We start from the raw sequence: 26658 nt of genomic DNA on the forward strand, positions 1-26658 counted from the left end.
TAATATAAGGGTAAAAAGCTGTTAACAGCATTGCAAGTGGTAGTTTCACTATGCTCTATGCTGCCAGTCTTTTACAACATTTTTCCCCTGCTGGAAGTTGCAAGCTTTCCTTTTTTTCTCTCTCCTGATCTGAGAACAGGCCATTGACCCCATTCCTGTGTGCTTTATGACCATTCACTGACTGCAGGGCTCCCTGTCGTGGTGCACCGGTGTGTCACGCCTTGTCATTTCACAAATCTTTGAAAGGCCTTGATTGTTCACTGGCTCTTACGGCTGGCACTCAACTAACTTTCCTCCTATTGTGTAATTTTATGTGTAAGACCTGATCTGTGCAAATCTGATTATCATATCTTCGGTTCATTGATTAATGGGGTGCAATGTGATCACCTGTTGGATCAAAATCCAGGAGAAATAGGGGAGACAGAAACAGGTGCATGCAGTTTTGCATAAAAGGAAGAGGTGTAGCCACTGTAGTATGTGTATTCTTCAGTAGAAGCCTCATAATACTTGGTCTGTTAGGTGTTTTTGGTCTCCCCACCCTTTCTTCATTATCAGCAAAGAGCAACTGTCTGAGTTAAACAAACAACTCACAGATAAATTGACTTCCAGGTTGCTGGTTCCAAGGCTAAATCTTTATGAGCTGTTTTGCCACTGGGCTGTCTTTCTTGGGCTGTAAATGGAGTGTGTCTGTGTACATACTCCTTGGCAGTGACCCCGGCCATATCCTGAAACCTGATTACACACCTGAAGCCTTGGTGCCTTGGTACAGGCTGGGTTAATGACTTTGTTTATACTGATAAGGACAATTGAGATAAATGTAGTCCCCTGGGTCTCCTGGCCCCGGCTGGCACCTTCATTGAGAAAACCTTTCTCCGGGCCACGTGAAGTCTCCGTTTCTCCCCAGCCAATTGGTTCAGGGTTGACTTGTTTTTCAATGAGCCGGTGGCTGCTTGTCAAAGGGAGGTCAAGGCTGCTAGTGGGGGTGGTTTCCAATCATCCCTTCAGGGGCCTTATAAGTGAAGCTGGGAAACGGCAGCTACAGAAAAGACGGGAGAAACTGTGGAGTGAGCAAAAGGTGTGGTAGGACCAAGACAGTTGCCAAGCCACCTGTATAGGGAAAGCGTTTGCTTTTCAGATAGCGGTTCCTTACGTTCTTCTCCAACCTGATCATGGAGTGCGAAAAGTGCCCGTGGCACCATGAAGAAAACCAGAACGCCATCCTCTACACCCTCCTGAGCCAGAACTTGAGCCCCAACAGGAGCAGCGCTGGCTTTTCCCAACAGAGCTGCATGTGCCACAAGCGCCGCACGGTCTGCCTCCGGACCCCTCAAGTGACCTGCCAGGCAGCCTCTGATGTCTTGGTGAAGACCATCACCTTTGTGAAGAACCTGCCGTCCTTCCAGCTACTGCCCTGGGATGACCAGCTCCTGCTGCTAGATAGCTGCTGGGCACCTCTCTTCCTTCTGGGGCTGGTCCAGGAGATGGTGACCTTTGAGGTGATGGAGACCCCTGCCCCCAGCATGCTGGAGAGGATCCTCCTCGATGGGCCCTGCAAGAGGCAAGAGCCGCAGAGGACACAGCCCACACTGGCCAGTGTGCAGCGGCTACAGTGCTGCTTGAACTCTTTCTATAGCCTGGACCTGAGCCCTAAAGAATATGCCTATCTGAAAGGCGCCATTCTTTTCAACCCTGGTAAGTCCTGCTTGAACCCATGTGCAGTAAGAAGGTCTGTGAGAAACGGGCCAGCTTTTCATAAAAAATAGGAGGGAAGAGGAAAGCCAGTATGGTGTAGAGCAGCATTTCTCAGACTTCCTAATGCCACGATCCCTGAGTACAGTTCCTCATGTTGTGGTGACCCCCAATCATATTATTATTTTTGTGTCAAGAGTGCCATGAGAAACTAAATTGTTTCTGATGTGAGAGAATTGACCATCTCAAGGACATTGCCCAGGGTACACACCAGGGTGTTTGATGTTTTACCATCCTTGTGGAAGGCTTCTCTCATGTCCCCGCATTGGGAGCTGGAGCTGACAGATGGAGTTTATCCGCACTCTCCCCAGATTCAAACCTCCAACCTGCCAGCAGAAGGGTTTAACCCACTGTGCTACCGAGGGCTCCATTATTTTAGTTGCTGCTTCATAACTGTGATTTTTGCTACTGTTATGAATCATAATGTAAATATCTCATATGCAGGATGTATTTTCGTTCACTGGAACAAATTTGGCACAAATCCCCAATACACCCAAATTTGAAAGTTTGGGGGGTCGATTTTGTTGTTTGGCAGTTATAGTTGCTGGGATTTATAGTTCACCTGCAATCAAAAGAGCATTCTGAACTCCATGAACTATGGCATTGAACTAAACTTGGCACACAGAACTCCCATGACCAACAGAAAATACTGAAAGGGTTTGGTGGGCATTGACCTTGAGTTTTGGAGTTGTAGTTCACCTACACCCAGAGAGCACTGTGGACTCAAACAATGATGGATCAGGACCAACCTTGGCACGAATATGCAATATGCCCAAATGGGAACACTGGTGGAGTATGTGGAAAATAGACTTCGACATTTGGGAGTTGTAGTTGCTGGGATTTATAGTTCACATACAATCAAAGAGCATTCTGAACTCCACCAACGATGGGATTGTCACACAGAACTGCCATGACCAACAGAAAGTACTGTGTTTTCTGATGGTCTTTGGTAACCCCTCATGAGCCCCCCAGGGGTACCAACCTTCATAAGGCTCACATTTATTTATCTTGCAATTTTGTTGATGAAAAATTATAGGACAGCTTTACTAGAGTAACAGCAAACCGTAACAGGTGTCACCCCTGCAGGATGAGATATTGATAAAGGTGTGCCGTTACAAGTGACCTGTAGAAAAAAGATACCAGGTGGTACATCAATGGCAATGTTGGTTGTAATTTCTGATATCCAGAGCATGAGCAATCATGTTCTGATTACAAGTCCCATAATATCTGGTTGGAGTTGTAAGCTAAAGTATTATTGCAGCCTCCCGTTAGGAAAGAGATTATGCCAGGTATGGGCAAACCCAGGTCTGGGGTCGGATGTGGCCCCTTGCGCTGTTTTCTTAGGTTGTGTCACTATCCTATCCTTCCTTCCTTCTCGCTTTCCTTCCTCCTTCTCTTCCTTACCTCCCTCTTTCTCCATCCCTTCAACCCTGTTGTCCTTCCTTCCTTTCCTTCCTCTCCCCCTTTCTCCTTCCTGTTGTCTGTCCTTCCTTCTCTCTTTCCCCCCTCCCCTCCCTCCATTCCCTCTTCCTTCCCTTCCTCCCTTTCTTTCTTCTCTTTTTCCTTCTTCCTTTCCCTATTGAGGATATTGAACTGGGAGAAGAGAAGGTAGAGAGGGAACATGAGAACCATGTTTCAAGATTTCAAAGGGTCTCCCATTGAAGAGGAGGGGAAAACTGACTTTCTGCTGCTCTAGAGACCAGGGCACAAGGGAGCAATGGTTTCAAATGGCAGGGAAAGAGATTTGACTGAAAAGCTGAGGAAGAACTTCCTGTGAGTAAGAGCTGTTAGAGAGTGGTGTAGGCTACCTAGGAGTGTGGTGGAGTCTCCTTCTCTGGAGGCTTTTCCGCAGAGTCTATCAGGAGTGCTTTGATTGTGCTTCCCTGCATGGCAAAGGGTTGGACTGGATGGCTCTTGGGGTTCTCTTCCAGCTCTAGGATTCTATATCAGGAGTAGGCAATAGGGGTCCCATGGATACACATTTTCTCTCCTGTCCACCATCTCATCCTGACCAAGGCCAACCCTTTTGGGATCCAAACATTTCCTGTTTTTCCTTCACTTTCTGCCTCTGAAAGAGAAGAGGAAGGGGAGGAAAGGGTAGGGAGGAGACTTGGGGGAGAACCCCCTTCCTCCCAGCTCGCCCACCCTGTTCCAGCCCAGACAGGAAAAAGCCTCCAGAGAAGGAGGCTCCACCACACTCCCGGACAGCCTAGGCTACTCTCCAAGAAGTTTTTTCTAATCTTTTCAGTCGAATCTCTTTCCTTGCCATTTGAACCCATTGCTCCCTTGTGCTCTGGTCTGTAGAGCAGCAGAAAGTCAGTTTTCCCCCTCCTCCTCCTCAATGCGACACCCTTTAAAATCTTGAAACATGCTTTTCGTGTTCCCTTTCTACCTTCTCCTGGCTAAACATCCCACAGGAGGAAAGGAGGAAGGAAAAAGAAGAAAGGGAGGGAGGGAAGGGTGGAAGGGAATGGAGGGAGGGAGAGAAGGATGGAGGGAGGAAAGAGAAGGAAGGAAAAACAAAAAGGAAGGAAGGAGAAAGAGGAAAGGGAGATAAAGAAAGGAGGGAGGGAAGGAGGAAGGAAAGAGAGAAGGAAGGATAGAATATTGAGAGAGACGAGGGCCTGAGAAAAGAGCCCAAGGGGTCACATTCGACTCACGGGCCTGGGTTTGCCCATGCCTGATCTAGCCCCTACACTCAATTTATTATGATACTAGCTTGGGGACCCGGCGGTGCCCAAGTAATTTCAGAAATGCATTGTGTGCCAAGATTGGTTATTTATGTGGCTCGCAGTGGTCTCAAGAAGTTAGTGAAGGTATTGCGAGTCCCATCGTCCATGGTTCATCCTCCTCCAAATAGCACCAGGACATAGAGTGGCTCATGGGGGCTCTGTGTGCCAAGTTTGGTCTTGATCAGTCATTGGATGAGGTTCACAGTGGACTTGGGAAGTGAGTGAATGTACTTCAAGTCCCATCTTCTGTGGTCCACCCTCCTCAATACCGCACCGGGATGTAGAGTGGGTCATGTGGGCTCTGTGTGCCAAGTTTGGCCTTTATCAGCCATTGGATGAGGGTCGCAGTGGTCTCGGGAAGTGAATGGAGGTATTTCAAGTCCCATCATCCATGGTCCGCCCTCCTTTATCGGTCTTTGTTGGGGTCCACAGTGGTCTGTGGGAACTGAAAGATTTGAAAATGCTACAAATCCCATCATCCATTGTCATTCCTCCTCCAAACAGCACCAGGATGTAGAGTGGGTCATGGGGGCTCTGTGTGCCAAGTTTGGTCCAGATATGTCACCCATGCTGGTCACAGTGGTCTGTGAAAGTGGGTGCCAATCAGAAAGCTGCCACATACATCTCTGCATACGAACATACAAACATTCACTTTTATTATATACTAGCCGTCCCCTGCCACACGTTGCTGTGGCCCAGTCTGGTGATCTGGAAAATAAAGTAATGAAAAAGTGTTGGTTTCTAATATATGCAATTTCTTTATGCTTGTGGGTAAACAGCACTTCTTGCTGTTTCTTGTCAGTGTTGATGTGGAGATTGTCTGGTTTGCCTACTCTGGAACATGCAACATATAATTGTCCTTCTTTAGGGGTCCCTTTAAAATCTATGATACTCTATCTGTCATATATGTGTGTGTGTGTGTGTGTGAATCATATCTATCTATCTATATCTATGGCTGGATGGCTCTTTGTCAGGAGGGCTTTGATTGTTTTCTTGCCCTGGTGAAGGGAGTTGGACTGGATGGCCTTAAATATTTTCTGTTGCTCATGGAGGTTCTGTGTGGGAAGTTTGCCCCAATTCTGTCGTTTGTGGGGTTCAGAATGCTCTTTGATTGTAGGTGAACTATAAATTCCAGTAACTACAACTCCCAAATGTCAGGGTCTATTTCCCCCAAACTCCATCTGAGTTCACATTTGGGCATATGGGATATTTGTGCCAAGTTTGGTCCAGATCCATCCTTGTTTGAGTCCAGAGTGGTCTCTGGATGTAGGTGAACTACAACTCAACGGCAATGCCCACCAAACCCTTTTAGTGTTTTCTGTTGGTCTTGGGAGTCCTGTGTATCATGTTTGGTTCAATTCCATCATTGGTGGAGTTCAGGATACTCTTTGATTGTTGGTGAACTATAAATCCCAGCAACTACAACTTCCAAATAGCAAAATAAAAGAAATTGAGTGAAGGACATACATTGGGTTGTTAGGTATATGCTGTCCAAATTTGGTGTCAATTCGTCCAGTGGTTTTTGAGTTATGTTAATCCCACAAACGAACATTACATTTTTGGATTGTTGTAGGTTTTTCCGGGTTATATGGCCATGTTCTGGAGGCAATTTTTCTCCTGACGTTTCGCCTGCATCTATGGCAAGCATCCTCAGAGGTAGTGAGGTCACTACCTCTGAGGATGCTTGCCATAGATGCAGACGAAATGTCAGGAGAAAAATTGCCTCCAGAACATGGCCATATAGCCCGGAAAAACCTACAACAACCCAGTGATCCCGGCCATGAAAGCCTTTGACAATACATTACATTTTTATTTATATACCGTATATTCCGGCATATAAGACGACTGGGCGTATAAGACGACCCCCAACTTTTCCAGTTAAAATATAGAGTTAAGACAACTCTCATGCATAAGACTACACCCGCGTATAAGACGACCCCTGACTTTTGAGAAGATTTTCTTGGGTTAAAAAGTAGTCTTATACGCCAGAATATACTGTAGATATAGATTTATTATTTGAACAAAAATTTACTAGACTTGAGTAATATCGTTTTGTAGTAAAAGAAAACTAGAACGAAGTTTTAGCTTTTTACAAAACGAAACGCTGATAAAACTGAAGAAATTAGTGTTTAAAGCATTGATTTTAGCTGAGTTTGTACTGGCTTGGAACTGTAATAAATATTTGAGATAATGCACAGTCTTGAAGGCACTTGAAATTCATCTGCTTCCAGGATTCCAATGAACATGTTCACAGTTTGTGGTTAATCTGAATATTCCTCTCTCTCCTCCTTCAGACATTCCTGGTCTTAAAGCGTCCTCTTACATCGAGAGCCTCCAGAAAGAAGCTCAGAGAGCACTCCAAGAGGTCTTGGCGCTTCTTCACCTGGAAGATCAAGGCCGTTTTGCCCGCGTCTTGCTGGTTTCCTCCTCCTTGAAGTCCATCCCTCCTTCTCTCATCACCGAACTTTTCTTTCAGCCCATCATTGGCAATATGGACATTCTCGAACTGCTCTCGGATATGTTGCTAGTGAAATAGCTCCTTCAACATCACCTTCTGTGCATGCATCAAAGCTATGACTCTTTACTGAATTCAAGATGTGGATAAGAGCATCCTAATGAGACTTTGCAGATAAAGAGACTTATTCTTTGTCTAGACCTCAAAACACAAGAAGGTGAATTGCAATTTGGTCTTTCAAGCAACTAAAGTCAGAATCACGTTATGGCGGGGGGAAACCCTCCTATTTTTGTGCAGCATTGCAAAGGATATCAGAAATACAATCACAATGTATGAAATAGGGGTAATGCGGGTCAAAACCCCTGCAGCATTTAAGGGCATGCGATTGACACACTTATATTGATTTTCCTTCCATCGTAACTCTTATAACATCCTCATACTTCTCAAAGGATGCTGGGAATTGCAGTTTTCTGATGGCGCTGAGATGTCTTCATATCCACTGCCCTTCCTCAAGGGACTGCAGCTTCCAGTAACGTTTCAATGAGAGGAAACCCATCTCCTTCTGTAATAATACATCACCGCTTTTGAATATCTTAGTCATGATATTTATCTCGCTTTCTTTTTGAAATAATAGATATTGGGACTAGTTCAGCTTAAATAAGGGATTTATTTACACATAAACCAACCGGCATGTTCATCTCTTGCTTAGGTGCAAGTACTCTCTCCTTATCACATCTTCTGAGAATCACTTGGTTTTAGCTGGTGTCAAGTGGCGGAGACCTGTGTATTGTGTCTAAGAATCCAAATGTGCCGCCTTGCACATTTGTTGTGTGTTTTTCCTTGATGAAAGAAGCTGTGAGGATATACAGGACGAAAGAGGCCTGCTGATGACTAGTGGAACAGTTTCCCTTATAGTACTCCAAGTTATAGCCCTCCAAGGGTTATGATGCTAGATGACAAAACAGTTCGTCTCAAATTGCACTGTTTGGTATGAATCAGTCAAATATATTTTGATGTGGATGTCTGGAAAAAGAGGCTGGATGGCTACCTGCTGGGAAAGCTTTAGCTGAGGTTGTGCATGAGTAGCAACTTGGACTCAATGGCCCATGAGGCCCCTTCCAACTCGACGCTTCTATGACTGTGGGGCATCTCAGGATGGATCTACACTGCAGAATGAATGCAGATTGACACCACTTTAACAGCCATGACAGAAGTCCCTGGTGGGACAACGGGTTAAATCCTTGTGCTGGCAGGACGGATCTGGGGAGAGAGCGGGTTGAGCTCCCTCTGTCAGCTCCAGCTCCCCATGTGGGGACATGAGAGAAGCCTCCCGCAAGGATGGTAAAACATCAAAACATTTGGGGGTCCCCTGGGCAACATCCTTGCAAACGGTCAACACTCTCACACCAGAAGCAACTTGTAGTTTCTCAAGTCACTCTTGACATGGACAAAAAAACCAGCCATGACTCAATGCTGTGGGATTTGTAGTTTGGCAAGACCGCAGCACTTTTCGGCAAAGAAGGCTACAGACCTTACAAAACTACAACTCCCAGGGCTCCACAACATTAAGTCGTGGCAGTGATGTCAAACAGCATTCATTCTACGGTGTAGATGCACCCTAATTAACCTTTGATCCTCATGTCGTTTAGAGGAGCAGTGGGTTAAACCCCTGTGCTGGCAGGACTGAAGACCAACAGGTCGCAGGTTCGAATCCGGGGAGAGCCGGATGAGCTCCCTCTATCAGCTCCAGCTCCTCATGCGGGGACATGAGAGAAGCCTCCCACAAGGATGATAAAACATCAAATCATCCGGGCGTTCCCGGGCAACGTCCTTGCAGATGGCCAATTCTCTCACACCAGAAGTGACTTGCAGTTTCTCAAGTCGCTCCTGACATGACCAAAAAAAATGTCATTAAGAACAGCTGAAGGACAGAAACCTTCATTCCTCTTTCCAGCTTTTCATCACAAAATCTCCTCCACAATGGATGTTTTATCCAGGGAAGTGGCTGCTTACTGCTTTAGTTCACACAACTGCTGCATACACAGAGTAACACTATCTTTGCACAGGCCCTTGATGTCGGTATTTTGTGTATACTGTGTCTCTATGTGATTGTATGTTAACAACAATTTGCTAATTTATTATTTTTTTAAAAAAGAAAACAAATAAAATGTTTTGAAATACAACCAACAGTTGGTGTCATTTTGAAGATTACGGAGATTGTGGTTGACAGATCGATTATAATTACTTTATTTGGGATACTGAGTCAATCCTATTCTGGGCTCGGTGTAAAGAAACATGTGGACAAAACAGAAACAGGTCCAATGGTGACCAAGGAAGGAAAGGAAGTCATAGAATCATAGATTTGGAAGAGCCATCCTGTCCAACCCCATTCTGCCAAGAACTAGTGAAAATCAAAGCACCTCCGACAGATGTCCATCCAGCCTGTTTAAAAGCCTCCAAAGGAGCCTTCACCACAGCCTGGGATAGAGAGTTCCGCTGCTGAACAGCTCTTCTCACAGTCGGGAAGTTCTTTCTAATGTTCAGGAGGAATCTCCTTTCCTGTAGTTTGAAACCATTGTTACACTTCATCCTAGTCTCCAGGGCAGCAGAAACAAGCCTGCTTCCTCCTCCCTATGACTTCTCCTCACATCTTAACTACAAACCCAAACATTATGCAGAATTGGCGCCTATCTATTCCAATGAAAGCTGAATAACAAAATAGAGAGGATGAGAGAGGAGGAGCTTGGCTTCTATCAGTGTTTCCTAGACTCTTGAGGCCTCCAGCGGTTTGAGACTTCATCTCCCAGACGCCCCAGCCAGCTCAGCGAACGTGGAGGAATTCTGGGAGTTGAAGTTCTAAGTCGACAAGAGGGAGTCGGTGACGTCTGGGCTGGGTCACGTGCCCGCCATGTTGGGAGTCTTTCCAGCGAGTCACGAGAACGCCTTGTGACGTCTGGGCTGGGTCACGTGCCCGTCTTTTGCGGCTGTCGTCCCGACAGCTGCAAAAAACGGGCACGTGACCCAGCCCAGACGTCGCCAGGCGTCCACGTGACTCGCTGGAAAAACTCCCAACATGGCGGCGCTCGCTCCGAGTCCGTCTTCTCTCCCTCCCGGCGGCCGCTATTGCCTGGTGAGCGGCATTCCGGCCGGGCTCCGTTCCGCCGACCTCCGCGGCTACTTCAGCCAGTTCGTCGAAGCCGGGGGATTCCTCTGCTTCCATTACCGGCACCGTCCCGAAAAGGAAAGTCTCCCTCAGCACCCAGGCCCGACCTGCTGCTGCCTGGTGGCCGTGAAGGCCGGCTGGTCCCGCCGCCTGGTCCGCATGTACTCCGGGAAGCGCTGGCTCGACCGCCAAGGAGACACGCTGCCCGGGCGGTGCCTCATCCGCAGGGTCCGCGTCTCCCCGCAGGAAGGTGAGAGTAGGCAGAGCAGAAAGGGGGAAGCCCAGGGTGCTTTGGAATGCTTGTCATTTCCTGTTTGGGTTGCTGTGAGTTTTCCGACCTGTATGGCTATGTTCCAGAAGCATTTTCTCCTGACGTTTCGCCGCCATCTATGGCAGGCATCCTCAGAGGTTGTGAGGTCTGTTGGAAACTAGGAAAATGGGGGTAATCTATCTGTGGAATAATGTCCAGGGTGGGAGGAAGAACTCTTGTCTGCACGAGGCAAGTGTGAATGTTGCCATTGGCCACCTTGATTAGCATTGAATAGACTTGCAGCTTCCTGCCTGGAGGAATTTTTTTTGGGAATATTTTTTATTAAACATTTTAAACAAAAACACATGGAAAGAGGGGGAACAATACTAAAGAAGATAGGAAAGTAGGAAACCCAATCACCCTCAAAAGAGAAAAAGGGGGAAGAAAAAGAAAAAACACCACCAAAAAGTCAAAAATAGGGAAAGTAAAAAAACAAAAAAACAAAAACAAAACGAACTATTCTAAAATGACTTCCACTCCAGCCTCAGGATCTTCTCTGAATACTTCTTGATCAAACTAATATATTCTTAGCCTCTATTATTCTTCTATTTTTTTCATACTCATAAAAAAGGGTCCAATCCGTCCTTTTTACCGATTTTCCGGTATTTTTCCTCATCAAAAAAGTTAATTCATCCATGTCTCTTATTTCTTTTACCTTATCCATCCATTCCTCAATAATAGGAATCTGTTCCTTTTTCCAATATCTGGCAAAAGTAATCCTCGCTGCTGTTGTAATGTATGTTAATAATTTGTCTTCGTTTTCTTCCAGTTGTAGGTCTAAATCTGTGAAGCCTAATAAGTAATACTCAGGCTTCTTCTTAAACTTCCTTTTCAGTATTTTTTTGTGTTTCCTCATGTATTAATGACCAATACTTAGACGTTTCTTTGCATGTCCACCACATATGGTAAAATGTACCTGTTTGTTCACTACACTTCCAACATTTGTCTGAGATATTTTTGTACATATGACTTAACTTATTGGGAGTAAGATACCATCTATAGAACATTTTATACCAATTTTTCTTTAAGTCCATTGCATAAGTATATTTCAGCTTTTTATTCCATATTTGTTCCCATTCTCTAAATTGGATGGGCCTTCTTAGATTTTCTGCCCATTTAATCATGCATGTTTTAACCTGTTCTGTTTCTGCTAACCATTGTAACAATTTATTATAAAGTGTTGTGACTATTTTCTTTTCCATTTTTAGAACTTTGTCCCATATATTTTCCTCCCTGCCTGGAGGAATATTTGTTGAATTAGTTTGCAGTGCCTTTCATGTTCCTTGATTAGTGTTTGAACACTGCGTTTTATGGTCACTGTTCTGGAACAGCTGTACCAGGAGCTCCAATTTTGTTTGCTTTGCATTGAATGTTTGTTTGTAGTCCTAAGTTTCAGGGACTCTGCAGATAGGTGGCTTCTTTTGGCTGCAGTCATAGGGCAGGCCACCTGTCCGTCATCGTTAAGTTTTGGTCCTGCCCCTTGCTCAAGGTAATTGGGAGAGAAAGTGAGCCATTTTGTTAGTTTATTTATTTATTTTTTATTTATTTAGCAATTTTGTATACCGGTCTTCTCCCCTCTATCGGGGGACTCAGGCCGGTTTCCAACAATAAAATCACAAAACAATCATTAAAAACATCATATAACATATTCAATTAAAATGTTATAATAGCAAAATGCAATCACATAATAACAATGGTCAGTCGCCATAGTGAATTCGTTGTCCATCATTCATTGTCATCTTTGCCCGATCACAGAAATATTGATTCACTCGTTGAAAACCAAACCCCATAGCCAGGTTTTCACCTGTCTCAGCCAGGTTAGCTTATGTATAGGATGTGTGTAACTTCCCCTGTACAAAAAGCTTCAACCTTTAAGAACTCCAGGGAAGCATTCCTACAGCTTTAAGAATTTCCAGGGAAACAGCCTTAAAGACTAAAGAACTCCAGCTGGAGAATATCCACTGCCTTGCTGGTAGGTCCACTCAGCGTCCGAGAAGCAGTTCGGCCCGGTAGCGGAGCCCACATCAGTGAGGGTTGGATTTCAGTCAGCCTGGGAGAAGTTAAAAGGGGGAATTTTCCTTTAAAGAAAAAGTTATTGAAGATAGTGCCTGTCCCCTGTGGACAAGATTGAGGGAGCCAATGGTTTATCAAGAAAGCCTTGAAGTACCTGTTTGATTTCATTAATAAAAGATTTTGTTGTACTTCTCAAGCCATCTGGAAACCTCTGAGAACTTCTCCTTGGGCCCCTGGCTTCCTGCTGGGCAAAGGTTACACATCCTATTTTAAAAGTCAACCAAATACAGGCCCAGTGCGCGACAGAACAGTCACTATGTAGGCTTGTCCACAGCTCCAGACTAATTCAGCCAGAGAAGTCACCCACAGCAGAGCACCTGATGAAACAACCTGGGCACAGCATAATATTTGAGAACAGAGAAATGATGGACCACTGTCGTAACTATCATGTCAGACTACTCAGAGAAGCCATTGAAATCCACACAAAGCACGTGGACAATTTTAACAGAAGGGAGGAAACTGTGAAAATGAACAAAATCTGGTTACTAGGCTTGGTTGATTAAAAAAAAGGTTTCAGTGCTCGTTTCGGATGTAGGTGGCACTGGTGGTTCAATTCTAAAGTCACTTCTGATTTTTTAAAAAATCAAAACTTTCCAAAACTCTGAATCGATTCTTTAATGGCAGACACGAATGCGCAGTAGGCAAAAAAAACAAAAAAAAAACAGGACTGGCACTGGGGAAACTTCGGGGGATTCTCCCTCCCTCATTCTGACATCCATTTGCTTCCTCTACTGAGTTGGAGGGACCCTCAAGACACATCCATCCATTTATTCCTATTTGCAGGTTCAATCGATCATTTTATTTTATCATTACTTAATGATGTAAAAGGCTGGCTGTGGCCAGCTACCCCAGTGCCTTGTTCATGGCAATCAGGCCAAAGTGAAATGATTGGTTTTTAAGCAGTGTATGTTCTCTTGGCTTTGCAAAAGTTGCTTATTGCTTTGCTGCCTTCTTTAGACACCTTTGTAGATTCAATGGGTTTATTTTATATTTAGTTGAAGACTGCTACAGACAGCTATAGGGGAGGGGTCCTTCAGCCATTGTAGCTAATGTAGTTTAACAGCAGGGCCTTTTGCAATCTCTACCATTGGGGGCCTGGCCTTCACAACCTACAACAATGGCTGTGCTTAGCCATGCCCACCTCATCCTGCCCTTGCATCACCAGGGAGGGAAAGTATGAGATTTTAAAACTTTTTAGGCTTTACCAAAGTTGCTTAATGGTTCTGAAAATTAAAATAACCTTGGGAGACATCCAAACATTATGGAATATTTCCGTGGAAAAAATGTTAGTGGTTCAAATTTGGATTTGCCCCTCCCACCTTGCCTGCATGGTTCAAAAATGCTTCAAAAGTAAAAAGTCTGAAGTTTTTTATGAGTTTCAGGCTCTTCCGAACGAACCTATCCAATCCTACTGGCTATGTGTATTTAAAAAAACCCTCTAAAATCAGGACAGTAAAGAAAGAGCAACACTAAAAAAAAAGGGAATGTCAGACAGGAAACAATCAGAGCCAACTAACACTTCCCAACAAAGGATTCCCCCGGCAGGAAGCAGCCAGACTTTGAAGCTGTCAAGCTAATCAGTGCTTATCAAGGTGGCCAATTACAACATTCACACCTGGCTCAAACAGACAAGGGTTCTTTTTCCCACCCTGGACATTCCACAGATATATAAACCCCACTTACCTCATTTCCAACAGACCTCACAACCTCTGAGGATGCCTGCCATAGATGTGGGCAAAATGTCAGGAGAGAATGCTTCTGGAATATAGCCATACAGGCAGAAAACTCACAGCAATCAAATGATTCCAACTATGAAAGCCTTCAACAACACATATTTCTTGTTTCATTGTGCGGTCCTTACTTTTAAAGTAGTTGTTCTACTCCAGTAACTTTGCTTTTGTGTCTTCCACAAACTAGGTTGAATTGGTTGACACTCGATGATGGAAAAACTATTGCAAAATGTGCTGCACGATGTTCCTCCTACAAAAAACCCACCATTTCCCATGTTCTTCTGGTAGAACCAATTAGGAATTGACATTTATAACCCAGGACCAAAAATTGTGTGACATAGTGTAATGATATCCTTTCAAATATTTAGTCTCAGTCTTTTATTCTCTAAGCCAAACCTACCCAGTTTTGCGAGAGGAAATGTCCCAGCAGTTTTCTCACATTTCGTAATTCATAAATGATTTGAAGACACACAACAACAAGAAAGTAGAACACAAGCCTCTGGAAGCATTAACTACATTTAATTGGAATACTTTTCATCTGCAACTTATAGGTGGCACTTTCTACATTACATAGCTTTTGGGAGTCACACTCTACATTTCTGTCAAATGGGCTGGACTAGGCCTACCAGGCACCTAATTATGAATGTCACGAACATGGGGACAAATAATTCATTTCATAGCTACAGTTACATTTACTGCTATAGAAAAGAGAGTGACTTGTTGAGTTTTCAGTCTCGTATCAAAACATGGATATTGGTATGTACCATTACACCAGGAGATCAGAGGTAGTCCTTGTCGTCCATTTTGGACAGTCCTGCCAGTGGAGTAACTCACTGGGTGTCAGAATGTGGTCACAAGAATTTAAGTGTGCCTTGTACTTTCTGAGTATTTGTTGTAACAGTTGGAGAAAATTTGCTTGAAAAAGACTTTTTCTCTTGAGAGGCGAGAACTTCAAGCTGGGTATATTGATTACTTCTTAAAATCCATTCTGTTTATATATTTTTTCTCAGATGTTGATACATTTGCCTATAAAACCAAAAAGGAACATCACAGAATATCAAAGGAATCCTTCACTCAAGGTGATTTAAAACACCTCCCTGAACTAAATCCTCCTGCATTCATGCCTTATGGGAATGTAGGAACTCCTCTGAGAGTCTTCTTGGATCTCATCAAAGCTTGCCGGATGCCTTCCAGTATTATCAGGAAGCTGCAGTTGCAGTTCCCCAGATCAGGTTCTTCTCGCAGATACGGAAAAGTGCCATTTACCTATAAGGAAACTGAGACAGTTGTAGAGGAGGAGCGAGTGTACACAGCTACCGGTGAGGAGGTCACAGAAGGAGAGCCCTCGCCAAAAGAAGGAATGGCCAATCATGATGGAAGCACCGAGGAGAAAGACTGGGGAGATGCAGGGGAGGAAGAAGCAGCAGAGTCTCCACAGAACAGCGTAAGTACTTTACTCTGGTTAGAAGATGTGAAAACATAGTTTTAGCTCTTGTAGAGATGTAATCTAATGAAGGAGGAAGTGATTTTGTGAATATTTGGTATTTGTTGTTTGCCTTCAAATCAGTTCTGACTTATTGAGACCCTAAGGTGAACATATCACACTGTTTTCTTGGTAAGATTTATTCAGGGGGGGATTGCCTTTGCTTGTGGTTGAGAGAGTGTGATTTGACCAAGGTCACCCAATGGGTTTTCATGGCCATTTTTCTTTGCTCGTGTCAGGAGCAGCTTGAGAAACTGCAGGTTGCTTCTGGTGTGAGAGAATTGGCTGTCTGCAAGGACGTTGCCCAGGGGACACCCGGATGTTGTGATGTTTTATCATTCTTGTGGGAGGCTTCTCTCATGTCCCCGCATGAGGAGTTGGAGCTGATAGAGGGAGCTCATCCGTGCTCTCCCCGGATTCAAACCTGCAACCTGTTGGTCTTCAGTCCTGCCAGCACAGAGGTTTAACCCACTGTGCTACCAGAGGCTCCATGGCCATGAAGTGATATCATTCAAATACAATAGTAATATTAAGTCTATCACATAAAAATGTAATGTTCGTTTGTGCTATTCACAGAACTCGAAAACCACTGGGGGAATTGACACCAAATTTGGACACGATACACCTAACAACCCAATGTATGTCCTTCACTCAAAAAAACCCCCAAAGAAACAGCAGAAACCCCAAAAATCCACACAAGGGAAGAGCTGCCGTTACAGCATTGAGAGCCAAGCGCATGCGCACGCACAGCCATATAAACAGAACTGGCACAGCAGGCAGCACCGAGCTTCCTCCCTCACCGCGGCAGGGAGCTTCCTCCCTCACGGCAGCATACTCGGGAGCCTATCCCGCACACATGGCCACACACATACACACAACTTCACCTTCCCCTTGCCCTTTGCTTTTTCTTTTAAAGGTGAGGCAAGCAGGAGAAAAAGAGGCATTTCGCCCTGACGGTTGTGTGTGAGTGAGAGAGAGGGGGGAAGGAATCTCCCCGCAAGGCTTGCAAGCCCTCCTCCTTTCTTCCTTCAGGCAGCTTCCTCTCCTTCTCATTCCTCCTTCTCCTGCCTCTTTCCTTCTGTCCCTCGCTCCTTCCCCTTGAACTTCCCAGGTGATCTCCATGGCGCCATGAACCCTTCCTTTTCACCTTCCTCCTTGCATGCTGTGGCAATGGAGGAAAGAGAAAGGAAGAAGAGAGGAAAGAAAGAAGGAAGCATGGGAAAGGAAGCACAGCCCAGGGGGGAGAGAGAGAGAGAGAGCCGGCCGGCATTGTCCATAGACACCTCCAAAGTCATGTGGCCACTGGCATGACTGCATGGAGTGCCCTTACCTTCCTGCCAGAGTGGTACCTATTGCTCTACTCACATTTGCATGTTTTTGAACTGCTATATGAATTGAAAATCATTCTTTCTATCTATCTTTTACAACTTGGCAACATAAACATGTTGGCAGAACAACAGTGAGTGCGTATGGGTGTGTGGAGTTGTGAAAATATAGTGGGATTAATACAAGATCATCCCCACAATAACCCCTCAAGACATGCACTCCAGCAGAGCCACTTATTTCCCGCGCGACTGTGTGTATTTGAGGGGAGAGTTGAGGAAATATAGTAAAACTAACATCCATGTAGGTATTCTCCACAACTTCCTTTCAACATAGACATTGCCATATTATCCACACCCATATGTGTATGTGTGTGTGTGTATGCATGCACTATATCTCCCCCCAAAGAAAGGAGACAAAGAGGGAGGGAAGGTTGGCCACAGCAACGCATGGCGGGTACAGCTAGCATATAATAAAAACTATAACAAATAAAATATAAATTCATAGTGTCTCATTGTTAAAAATGTTGTCCGGTCTCATTGTCTATAGTTCCATTTTCCTATGTCAGTTAGTCTGCATTTGCAAATGCTTGCTCAAAAAGCCACGTCTTGACTTTTTTCCGGAATGTTAAAAGGGAGGGTGCTGATCTAATATCTATAGGGAGGGCGTTCCACAGCCGAGAGGCCACCACTAAGAAGGCCCTGTCTCTCAGCTCCTCCAAACGTACTTGTGATGAAGTTGGTAACAAGAGCAGGGTCTCCCCAAACGATCTTAAGGTCCTAGATGGTTCATAAGGGGAGATGCATTCGAACAAGTTGGGCCAAAACCTTTTAGGGGACCTTGTTGGGAAACCAAACTAGTGCCTGGCTGGAATCAGACTGAAGATCTGTTAATAAATCATTACCTTTTCTTCAAAGCAACAGCATGGACATTAATTTTGTGAGGTTCCTTGTTCCAAAAGAAGGCAATCTAGCATCCCCCAAGCTGACAGAGAGTTAAGACACATTAATGCCAAAGAGGCCTTAAAAGCAGCTTGGATGTGACAGCACATTGACTTGAACAACTAGCTGCCATCCTGCTTGGGCCTGGTTTTCTATGGTCATATAAAGAGACAGAGGCCATGATGGTAAGACAGGGAGGGTAACGCTCTCTATAGACATTCAGACCAACTATTGTCTGAGCAACCCATCCCACCTGGCTGATTAGGAATACATTTCCTCTACTAGAATTATTGAAGGGAGGAGTTGGTTAAAGGAGACTGAACCCAACCTTAGATGTCCTGTTATTCTGTCCCCCCACTTCTTTGCTACAGGAATCAGATGATGATAGATGTGAAGAGTGGGAGAGACACGAGGCTTTGCATGAAGATGTCACAAGCCAGGAACGAATCAAGGAGCGCCTCTACGAGGAGGAGATTGAACTGAAATGGGAAAAGGGAGGCTCTGGGTTGGTTTTCTATACAGATGCACAGTATTGGCAGCAAGAGGAAGAAGGAGGTAACAACTAAAGACATACTAACCTTTGAAGAATTATTTTTTAACCCTAATCCAGCCTGCAGTCAGCTTGCAGAAGCCCTTTGGTTAATGCAATATCAGGAAATATTGGATAAGTGGTTTGAAATACTGAAAACTGCTCCTAGCATATATCTTTCTTGATTGCATACAGGAGTCTTGATGTTCCTTTTCTTTCTTGATTTATTTAAAACAGGGGTTCTCAAACTAAGGCCTGGGGGCCGGATGCGGCCCTCCAAGGTCATTTACCTGGCTCTCCCTCAGGGTGAACCTAAGTCTGAAATGACTTGAAAGCACATAACAACAACAACAATCCTATCTCATCAGCCAAAAGTATGCCCATACTTCCCACTGAAATACTAATCAGTTTATATTTGTTAAAATTGTTCTTAATTTTAATTATTGTATTGTTTTTAAGTGTCTTTTGCACTACAAATAAGATATGTGCAGTGTTCATAGGAATTCATTCATATTTTTTTCAAATTATAATCCGGCCCTCCAACAGTTTGAGGGACCCCTCTGTTTAAAAAGTTTGAGGACCCCTGATTTAAAACATTTATATTCCGCCCTTCTCACCCCAAAGGGGACTCAGGGCAGAGCACAGCATATACACGGCAAACATTCAATGCCGGGACACAGATTCACATACAATACATAAACATTAAAAACATTTATCAAAATATTAAAATACACCATTTAAAACCGTCCTAGTCATCCGCGTCAAATCATTGGCCTGGTCATCTTTCCTATTGCTGCTTTATTGCCCTGTCCCGAAAGCTTGGTCCCACAGCCAAGTTTTTACCATCCTTCTAAAGGACAGGAGGGAGGGGGGCCGACCTGATCTCTCCAGGAAGGGAGTTCCATAGCCAGGGAGCAATCACCGAGAAGGCCCTGTCTCTTGTCCCCACCAATCGTGCCTGTGACAATGACGGGACGGAAAGCAGGGCCTCCCCGGAGGATCTTAATCTCTGCGATGGTTCATAGGGGGAGATGTGTTTGGACAGATAATTTGGGCCGGGGCCGTTTAGGTCTTTATAGGCCAAAGCCAGCACTTTGAATTGTGCCCAGTAGCAAACTGGCAGCGAGTGGAGCTGGCGTAACACGGGAGTTGTATGCTCCCTGTATGCCGCCCCAGTTATTAACCTTGCTGCCTCTCGTTGGACTATTTGAAGCTTCTGAGCAGTCTTCAAAGCAACCCCACATAGAGTGCTTTGCAGTAGTCTACCTCTATATCTCTCAGATCCTTTGGTGCTGAGGTCACTGTATTATGTTCTTGCTGACTTCCATTGCCCACTGGGAGGGACATGCCTTCTGGCTCATGCCTATCTTTATTATTGCTTTTTCCTATTGCAACACAATATTTTCCATATCTCGGACCTGTCACTCCTATCTGCCTTCTGTCAGATACAAGGCTCAGTTTTTACTCCTTCCACCATCCCTCCATTCCCTCAATGATTGGCTGGCATCAGACAGGGTTGCCCAGCTCCTTTCTTCACTGTTGATCATGATAAGTCAGACAGTGTTAAAATCCTGATCCAAACATTGGCAGAATCCCTAAAACATTTGGGCATGACGATTGTGCTGCTCACAAGAGCAATGTTTAGCTGGTACAGACTCATGGCTTCACATGTCACTTTTCTTTTGACAGATTTTGATGAGCAGACAGCAGATGACTGGGATGTAGACATGAGCATCTACTATGACAAAGGTATTTGAATTAAATGTCTCCATTTATGATGACTGGGATGTAGAGAGATAAAGTTGGCATAGCATACACTATATAAACTTTCTCGTAGTGCAATTGAAAAGTATTTGGTTTGTCTTTCTGGCTGGGATGGAGCATCACAAGATTTTGCATTGTCACCTTTTAATACTCCAAGACAATTCAAGGTAGAGCAGTGGTTCTCAACCTGTGGGTCCCCAGATGTTTTGGCCTTCAACTCCCAGAAATCCTAACAGCTGGTTAACTAGCTGGGATTTCTGGGAGTTGTAGGTGAAAACACCTGGGGACCCACAGATTGAGAACCACTGAGGTAGAGAGTGTGTGTGTTGACCACCCTGCCTTCCCATAGACCATGGTCAGTCTACAAAGGAGCTACTGGGGTGTTGATGTAACACACATGTCAATGATCCTTTCAACCCTCCCTCATCTCAGTGTCTCACCTGTACCCAGCTCAAAATGACACATAAAACTTCGTATTGTAATGCTCTATTGCTATGTATTAACAGAAACCATTTCCTACTTCCCATGTTGGAAATAGCAACCGCATAGCCTTTCACCATTTATTTGTGTGTATGTGTGTGTGTGTGTGTGTGTGTGTGTGTGTGTATATATTGCTTACCTGTATTTTATGTGTATGTTGACTTCCCAGTTTGACATACCTCTTTGGTGTGGGAGGGGTTATAGACATCTGATTGTACTGAGCATGTTCAGACTCAGGACTCCATTTTATATTCAGTTTTGTGTTCAGTTTTCTATTCTACATCAAAGAAACAACTATCCTCTGCTTATCTATATAAGTAAAAATGTAATGTTCGTTTATGGGATTAACAAAACTCAAAACCATTGGACAAATTGACACCAAATTTGGACACAAGACACCTAACAACCCAATGTATGTACTTCACTTTAAAAAATTGATTTTGTCATTTGGGAGTTTTAGTTGCTGGGATTTATAGTACACCTACAATCAAACAACATTCTGAACTCCACCAATGATGGAATTGAACCAATCTTGAGACACAGGGCTCCCATGACCAACAGAAAATACTAGAAGGGTTTGGTGGGCATTGACCTTGAATTTGGGAGTTGTAGTTCACCTACATCCAGAGGGCATTTTGGACTCAAACAATGATGGTTCTGGACCAAACTTGGCATGAACCCTCAATTTGCCCAAATGTGAATACTGGTGGAGTTTGGGGGAAATAGACCCTGACATTTGGGAGTTGTAGTTTCTGGGATTTATAGTTCACCTACAATGAAAGGGCGTGCTGAACCACCAACGACAGAATTGGGGCAAACTTCCCACACAGAACCACCATACTTAAGGCCATCCAGTCCAACTCCCTTCACCGGGGCAAGAAAACGTAATCAAAGCCCTCCTGACAAAGAGCCATCCAGCCATAAATATAGATAGATATATATGATTCACACACAGATATATAGTATCATAGATTTCAAAGGGACCCCTAAAGAAGGACAATTATATGTTGCATGTTCCAGAGTAGGCAAACCAGACAATCTCCACATCAACACTGACATAGAAACAGCAAGGAATACTGTTTACCCACAAGCATAAAGGAATTACATATATTAGAAACCATTGCTTTATTTTCCAGATCACCAGACGGGGCCACAGCAACGCGTGGCAGGGGGCGGCTAGTCAAATATATTTTTGTAGTGGCATGTCTTTATCCTTGGCAGTTTAAATACATGGTTCTTCAGTTAACATCTGAGTTACCTGTGTGCCATTACATGAATGCTTGTGAATATCACTTGCTCAAAGAGTTGACTTCTAACAAGGTCATGCTTTTCTTGACTTGTAGTTTTCAAAAGGTGGTCTCCACATGTTCATGGAGATTCACGTTTGCCAAACGGATGTGACATCATTTTTACCTTTACAATGAGGTTATGGTGCAGTTATTTTCAATAAGTTATGGAATTTCTAATATCTCCTACCTTTTATAGGTCAAGCCATCCATATATGGTTGTTTACCAGACTCTTTTTTTAAAATGTTGCAGTTGTTACACCATTTGGTGTCTGAAACATTTTCCAATCTACTGCAATGATACAGCCTTCCCATACCTTGTCCCATTGACTGTCTTGGGCTCCAACCTCCGATTTCAGGGATTCTTGCATAATAAATCTGTTAGCACTGATTTAGAATGGTTTCACTGAGCTATAAGCTCTCTTTCTGTTTCATAGCTCTTGGCTTTTTTCCTGGAGCAGAGACTGATATGGGATTTCTCTTCATTCCAGATGGTGGTGATAAGGATGCTCGCGATTTTGTCCGGATGCGGCTCGAGCAGAGGCTTCGGGATGGTTTGGAAGATGGGTCTGTTGCAGGACAAACAATTGGGAACTTTGAAAAATATACCAAGGTAAGAATTGAAATTGTGTGAAGCAATGGGGAAGGTCCTTCAGTGTTCCTAATAGAGCAGATTTTGAAGAACCTAGCTTGCTTCATTTTCTAGGCCAAGAGAACTGAAAGCTGATTTCAATATAAAGACTTGTTTGGCATTCCAACCATCCTTCTCTAATAATACTGACTGTGTATAGATGGAAACTTCATTATTATTATTTTCTTGAATCAGTAACTTTAGAAATTCTTCTCCCTCTTTCAGGGCATCGGCAGGAAAGTGATGGAGAAACAGGGCTGGACTGAAGGCCTTGGTCTGGGAAGCAGCAATTCAGGGATGCCGGAAGCACTGATTGGTGATGGCCAAAATCCCAAATGCAAGAGGGGCTTGGGGTAAGTGAGGGGTAAAAAGGTTAATGTTTTCCCTTACATTAAATCTAGTTGTGTCCAACTCTGGGGGGTGGTGCTCATCTCCACTTTTAAGCCGAAGAGCTGGCGTTGTCCATAGACACCTCCAAGGTCATGTGGCCAGCATGACTGCATGGAACACTATTACCTTCCTTCAGAAGTGGTACCCATTGATCTACTCACATTTGCTTGTTTTGAAACTGCTAGGTTAGCAGAAGCTGGGCCTAACAGTGGGAGCTCACCCCCGCTCCCCAGTTTCAAACCATTAACCTTTTGGTCAGCAAGTTCAGCAGCTTAGCAGTTTAACCCACTGTCCCTCCAGGGACCTATAAGTGATGGGTTGCCACCTTAAAAATACCTAGTTACTGTATATACTCGAATATAAGCCTAGTTTTTCAGTTCTTTTTTAAGTCTGAAAAAGTCTCCCCCGGCTTATATTCGAGTCAATGTTATTTATTATTTTACGTTATTGTTGTTGTTGTTATTATTACATTTATTATTTTATTATTGTTATTATTACATTTATTATTTTACTTTATTATTATTATTTTACTCTATTTATTATTATTGGAGGACATGTAAGCATATTTACATTGAAGAAGGTTAGAATAATGGTTTAATCAGAGTTGGACAGTCTTATCTTGATTTACAGTTTTATGTGAATATTCAAAAACATTTAAACTACTAATGCCTAAATTAATATAATTTTATTGGTATCTATTTTTATTTTGAAATTTACTATTAGCTGCTGCATTTCCCACCCTCGGCTTATACTCGAGTCAATACATTTTCCCAGTTTTTTGTGGTAAAATTAGGTGCCTCGGCTTATATTCGGGTTGGCTTATACTCGAGTATTTACTGTAATTTTTTAATATTTCTGACATATATGGACATATATGGGGGCTCAAAAAACCATTCTGGTGTCTTTATTGCCCACATTGTATTATAACATAATTCCTCATTATATTATTTTTGGAAGAATCTTTAAATCTGGGGACCAGTCGGTGGGGACCAAGAACTACACTAAACCTCACCCTCGGGCTGCTTACTAGCCATGTGCCACAGAGATCTCACATCTGTGGACTATTGTGTGACTTGCATCTATTACATCTAAAATGAAATGCATCCTTTGGTTGTCAGGACAAACACAATTTGCCTTCTCCGTGTTTCTGAAAATTGTGACTCTTCCTAACCTTTCCTTTAGGTACCATGGTGAGAAGCTCCAGACTTTTGTCAAACCCAAGAAGCCTCGGCAAGATGGCCGTCCGCTGATCTCCACCATCTATGACGACCCCCATCCGGAGGACGGAAAAGAGCAGCTGCTTCGGCGTCAGCTTCCGATCAGCTTGAAGTATCGGCAAGATGTGGACTTTTCCCATGACATTCATAGTTTTCACAGGGGCTCTGATTTGTCCTGAGAGACTACCACTAAGGACTGACTTGTACTTTTGCAACAGCATTTTAAAAATTTATTCTATTTGTGTGGTTTTTTAAAAAAATAACAGATGTAATTAACCACATTTGGACCAAAAACTAATTAAAAAAAACATGGTGAACAGATAAGTACTTTATGGATACCTTTTTAAAAAGGGCTAAAACCTACAACTTACTCATTAGGTTTCCACTTCCTGGTTCAAGAGATTTGCTAGAACAGGGCTTACTTACTTACTTAGGTGATCCCTCGCTTTCCGAGGATGATTGTCTTCCAATATTCTTGTGGGTCCGTATGTGGCTCTGCATCTTCTTCCACAGTGTGGGCATTGGTTTCCAGGTAGAAGGCGGTCTCGGCCAGGGTTGGCTTGACGCGCCTTCCTCTTGGCACGTTTCTCTTTTTCACCCTCCACTCGTGCCTCCTCAAATTCTGCAGCACTGCTGGTCACAGCTGACCTCCAGCTGGAGCGGTCAAGGGCCAGGGCTTCCCAGTTCTCAGTGTCTATGCCAGAGTTTTTAAGGTTGGCTTTGAGCCCATCTTTAAATCTCTTTTCCTGTCCTCCAGCATTCCGTTTTCTGTTCTTGAGTTCGGAGTAGAGCAGCTGCTTTGGGAGACGGTGGTCGGGCATCCGGACAACATGGCCGGTCCAGCGGAGTTGGTAGCGGAGGACCATCGCTTCAATGCTGGTGGTCTTTGCTTCTTCCAGCACGCTGACGTTTGTCTGCCTGTCTTCCCAAGAGATTTGCAGGATTTTCCGGAGGCAGCGCTGATGGAATCGTTCCAGGAGTTGCATGTGACGTCTGTAGACCACGTCTCACAGGCATAGAGCAGGGTTGGGAGGACAATAGCTTTATAAACAAGCACCTTGGTATCCCTACGGATGTCCCGGTCCTCAAACACTCTCTGCTTCATTCGGGAAAATGCTGCGCTTGCAGAGCTCAGGCGGTGTTGCATTTCGGTGTCAATGTTGACTTTGGTGGAGAGGTGGCTGCCAAGGTAGCGGAAATGATCAACATTTTCATTTTCAGGGCTTACTGCTATGATATCAGAAATGATTGGAGTCCCTTTCAGGATGTTGTAATTCTCATCCTGAAGGAAGCACAGCTAATGAGAGAGCCAGGAAAACCTATGGAAAACCTGTTTTTCCTGAAGCACCCAGCTCTTGGTTATGGAGGGCTATTGAGGGGTTACAAATCTCCCATTTCATTTCAAGGTATTGAGGCAGTTTATGCCATGTCATCTCTAGGCATTTTAGGCCGACACTAATTACTGTATATACTTGAGTATAAGCAGAGCTTTTCAACCCTTTTTTTAGGCTGAAAAAGCCCCCTGGGCTTAGATTCAAGTCAAGATTATTTATTATTTTACTCTGTTATTACTATTATTTTTATTATTTTGCTCCATTTATTATAATACTATAACATTTACATTAATTTATTATTTTTATTCTTTTTCTATATTTATTATTACATTTATTATTTTACTCTTTATTATTATTATTACATTTATTATTTTACTCTGTTATTACTGTTATTACATTTACATTATTTTACTCTATTATTATTGGAAAAATACATACACATTTACATTTAAGAAGGTTAGAATAATTGTTTAGTCAGAGTTAGAAAATCTTTTCTGAAATTACAGTTTTACGTAAATATTCAAAAACATTGAACCTACGGATGCCTCAATTAATGTAATTTTATTGGTATCTATTTTTATTTTGAAATTTACCAGTAGGTGCTGCATTTCTCACCATCGGCTTATACTCAAGTCAATACATTTTCCCAGTTTTTTGTGGTAAAATTAGGTGCCTTGGCTTATATTTGGGTCAACTTATACTCTAGTATATAATAATAATAATAATAATAATAATAATAATAATAATAATAATATATTGTCGAAGGCTTTCATGGCCGGAATCACTGGGTTGTTGTAGGTTTTTCCGGGCTATATGGCCATGTTCTGGAGGCAGTTTTTCACCTGCATCTATGGCAAGCATCCTCAGAGGTTACCTCTGAGGATGCTTGCCAGATGCAGGCGAAACGTCAGGAAAAAAATTGCCTCCAGAACATGGCCATATAGCCTGGAAAAACCTACAACAACCCAATAATAATAATAATAATAACATAACAACAACTACTACTACTACTATTTTTATACCCCACCTCCATCTCCCCGAAGGGACTCGGGATGGCTTACAAAGGGA

General features: G+C 43.5%; 2 protein-coding genes across 2 annotated transcripts; both read left to right on the forward strand.

Moving 5' to 3' along the window:
- Positions 1 to 867: 867 nt before the first annotated feature.
- On the forward strand, positions 868 to 9089 carry NR0B2 (nuclear receptor subfamily 0 group B member 2). The gene is made up of 2 exons (XM_060784518.2): positions 868 to 1692; positions 6776 to 9089. The coding sequence occupies exons 1-2, from the start codon at positions 1170 to 1172 to the stop codon at positions 7015 to 7017; spliced, it is 765 nt and encodes a 254-aa protein (XP_060640501.1). The 5' UTR covers positions 868 to 1169; the 3' UTR covers positions 7018 to 9089.
- Positions 9090 to 9970: 881 nt separating this feature from the next.
- On the forward strand, positions 9971 to 24580 carry GPATCH3 (G-patch domain containing 3). The gene is made up of 7 exons (XM_067473725.1): positions 9971 to 10349; positions 15223 to 15656; positions 18331 to 18514; positions 20178 to 20237; positions 22510 to 22631; positions 22875 to 23002; positions 24222 to 24580. The coding sequence occupies exons 1-7, from the start codon at positions 10010 to 10012 to the stop codon at positions 24433 to 24435; spliced, it is 1482 nt and encodes a 493-aa protein (XP_067329826.1). The 5' UTR covers positions 9971 to 10009; the 3' UTR covers positions 24436 to 24580.
- The last annotated feature ends 2078 nt before the right edge of the window (positions 24581 to 26658 follow it).

The sequence above is a fragment of the Anolis sagrei genome, chromosome X (genome assembly GCF_037176765.1).
Source record: "Anolis sagrei isolate rAnoSag1 chromosome X, rAnoSag1.mat, whole genome shotgun sequence".
NCBI classification, from domain to species: domain Eukaryota; kingdom Metazoa; phylum Chordata; class Lepidosauria; order Squamata; family Dactyloidae; genus Anolis; species Anolis sagrei.

Coding starts and splice junctions, on each gene's coding strand:
- NR0B2 (XM_060784518.2), top strand. CDS start 1,170: ATGGAGTGCGAAAAGTGCCCGTGGCACCATGAAGAAAACCAGAACGCC. Junction 1,693..6,775: donor CGCCATTCTTTTCAACCCTG/GTAAGTCCTGCT, acceptor CTCCTCCTTCAG/ACATTCCTGGTCTTAAAGCG.
- GPATCH3 (XM_067473725.1), top strand. CDS start 10,010: ATGGCGGCGCTCGCTCCGAGTCCGTCTTCTCTCCCTCCCGGCGGCCGC. Junction 10,350..15,222: donor CCGCGTCTCCCCGCAGGAAG/GTGAGAGTAGGC, acceptor ATTTTTTCTCAG/ATGTTGATACATTTGCCTAT. Junction 22,632..22,874: donor ACTTTGAAAAATATACCAAG/GTAAGAATTGAA, acceptor TCCCTCTTTCAG/GGCATCGGCAGGAAAGTGAT.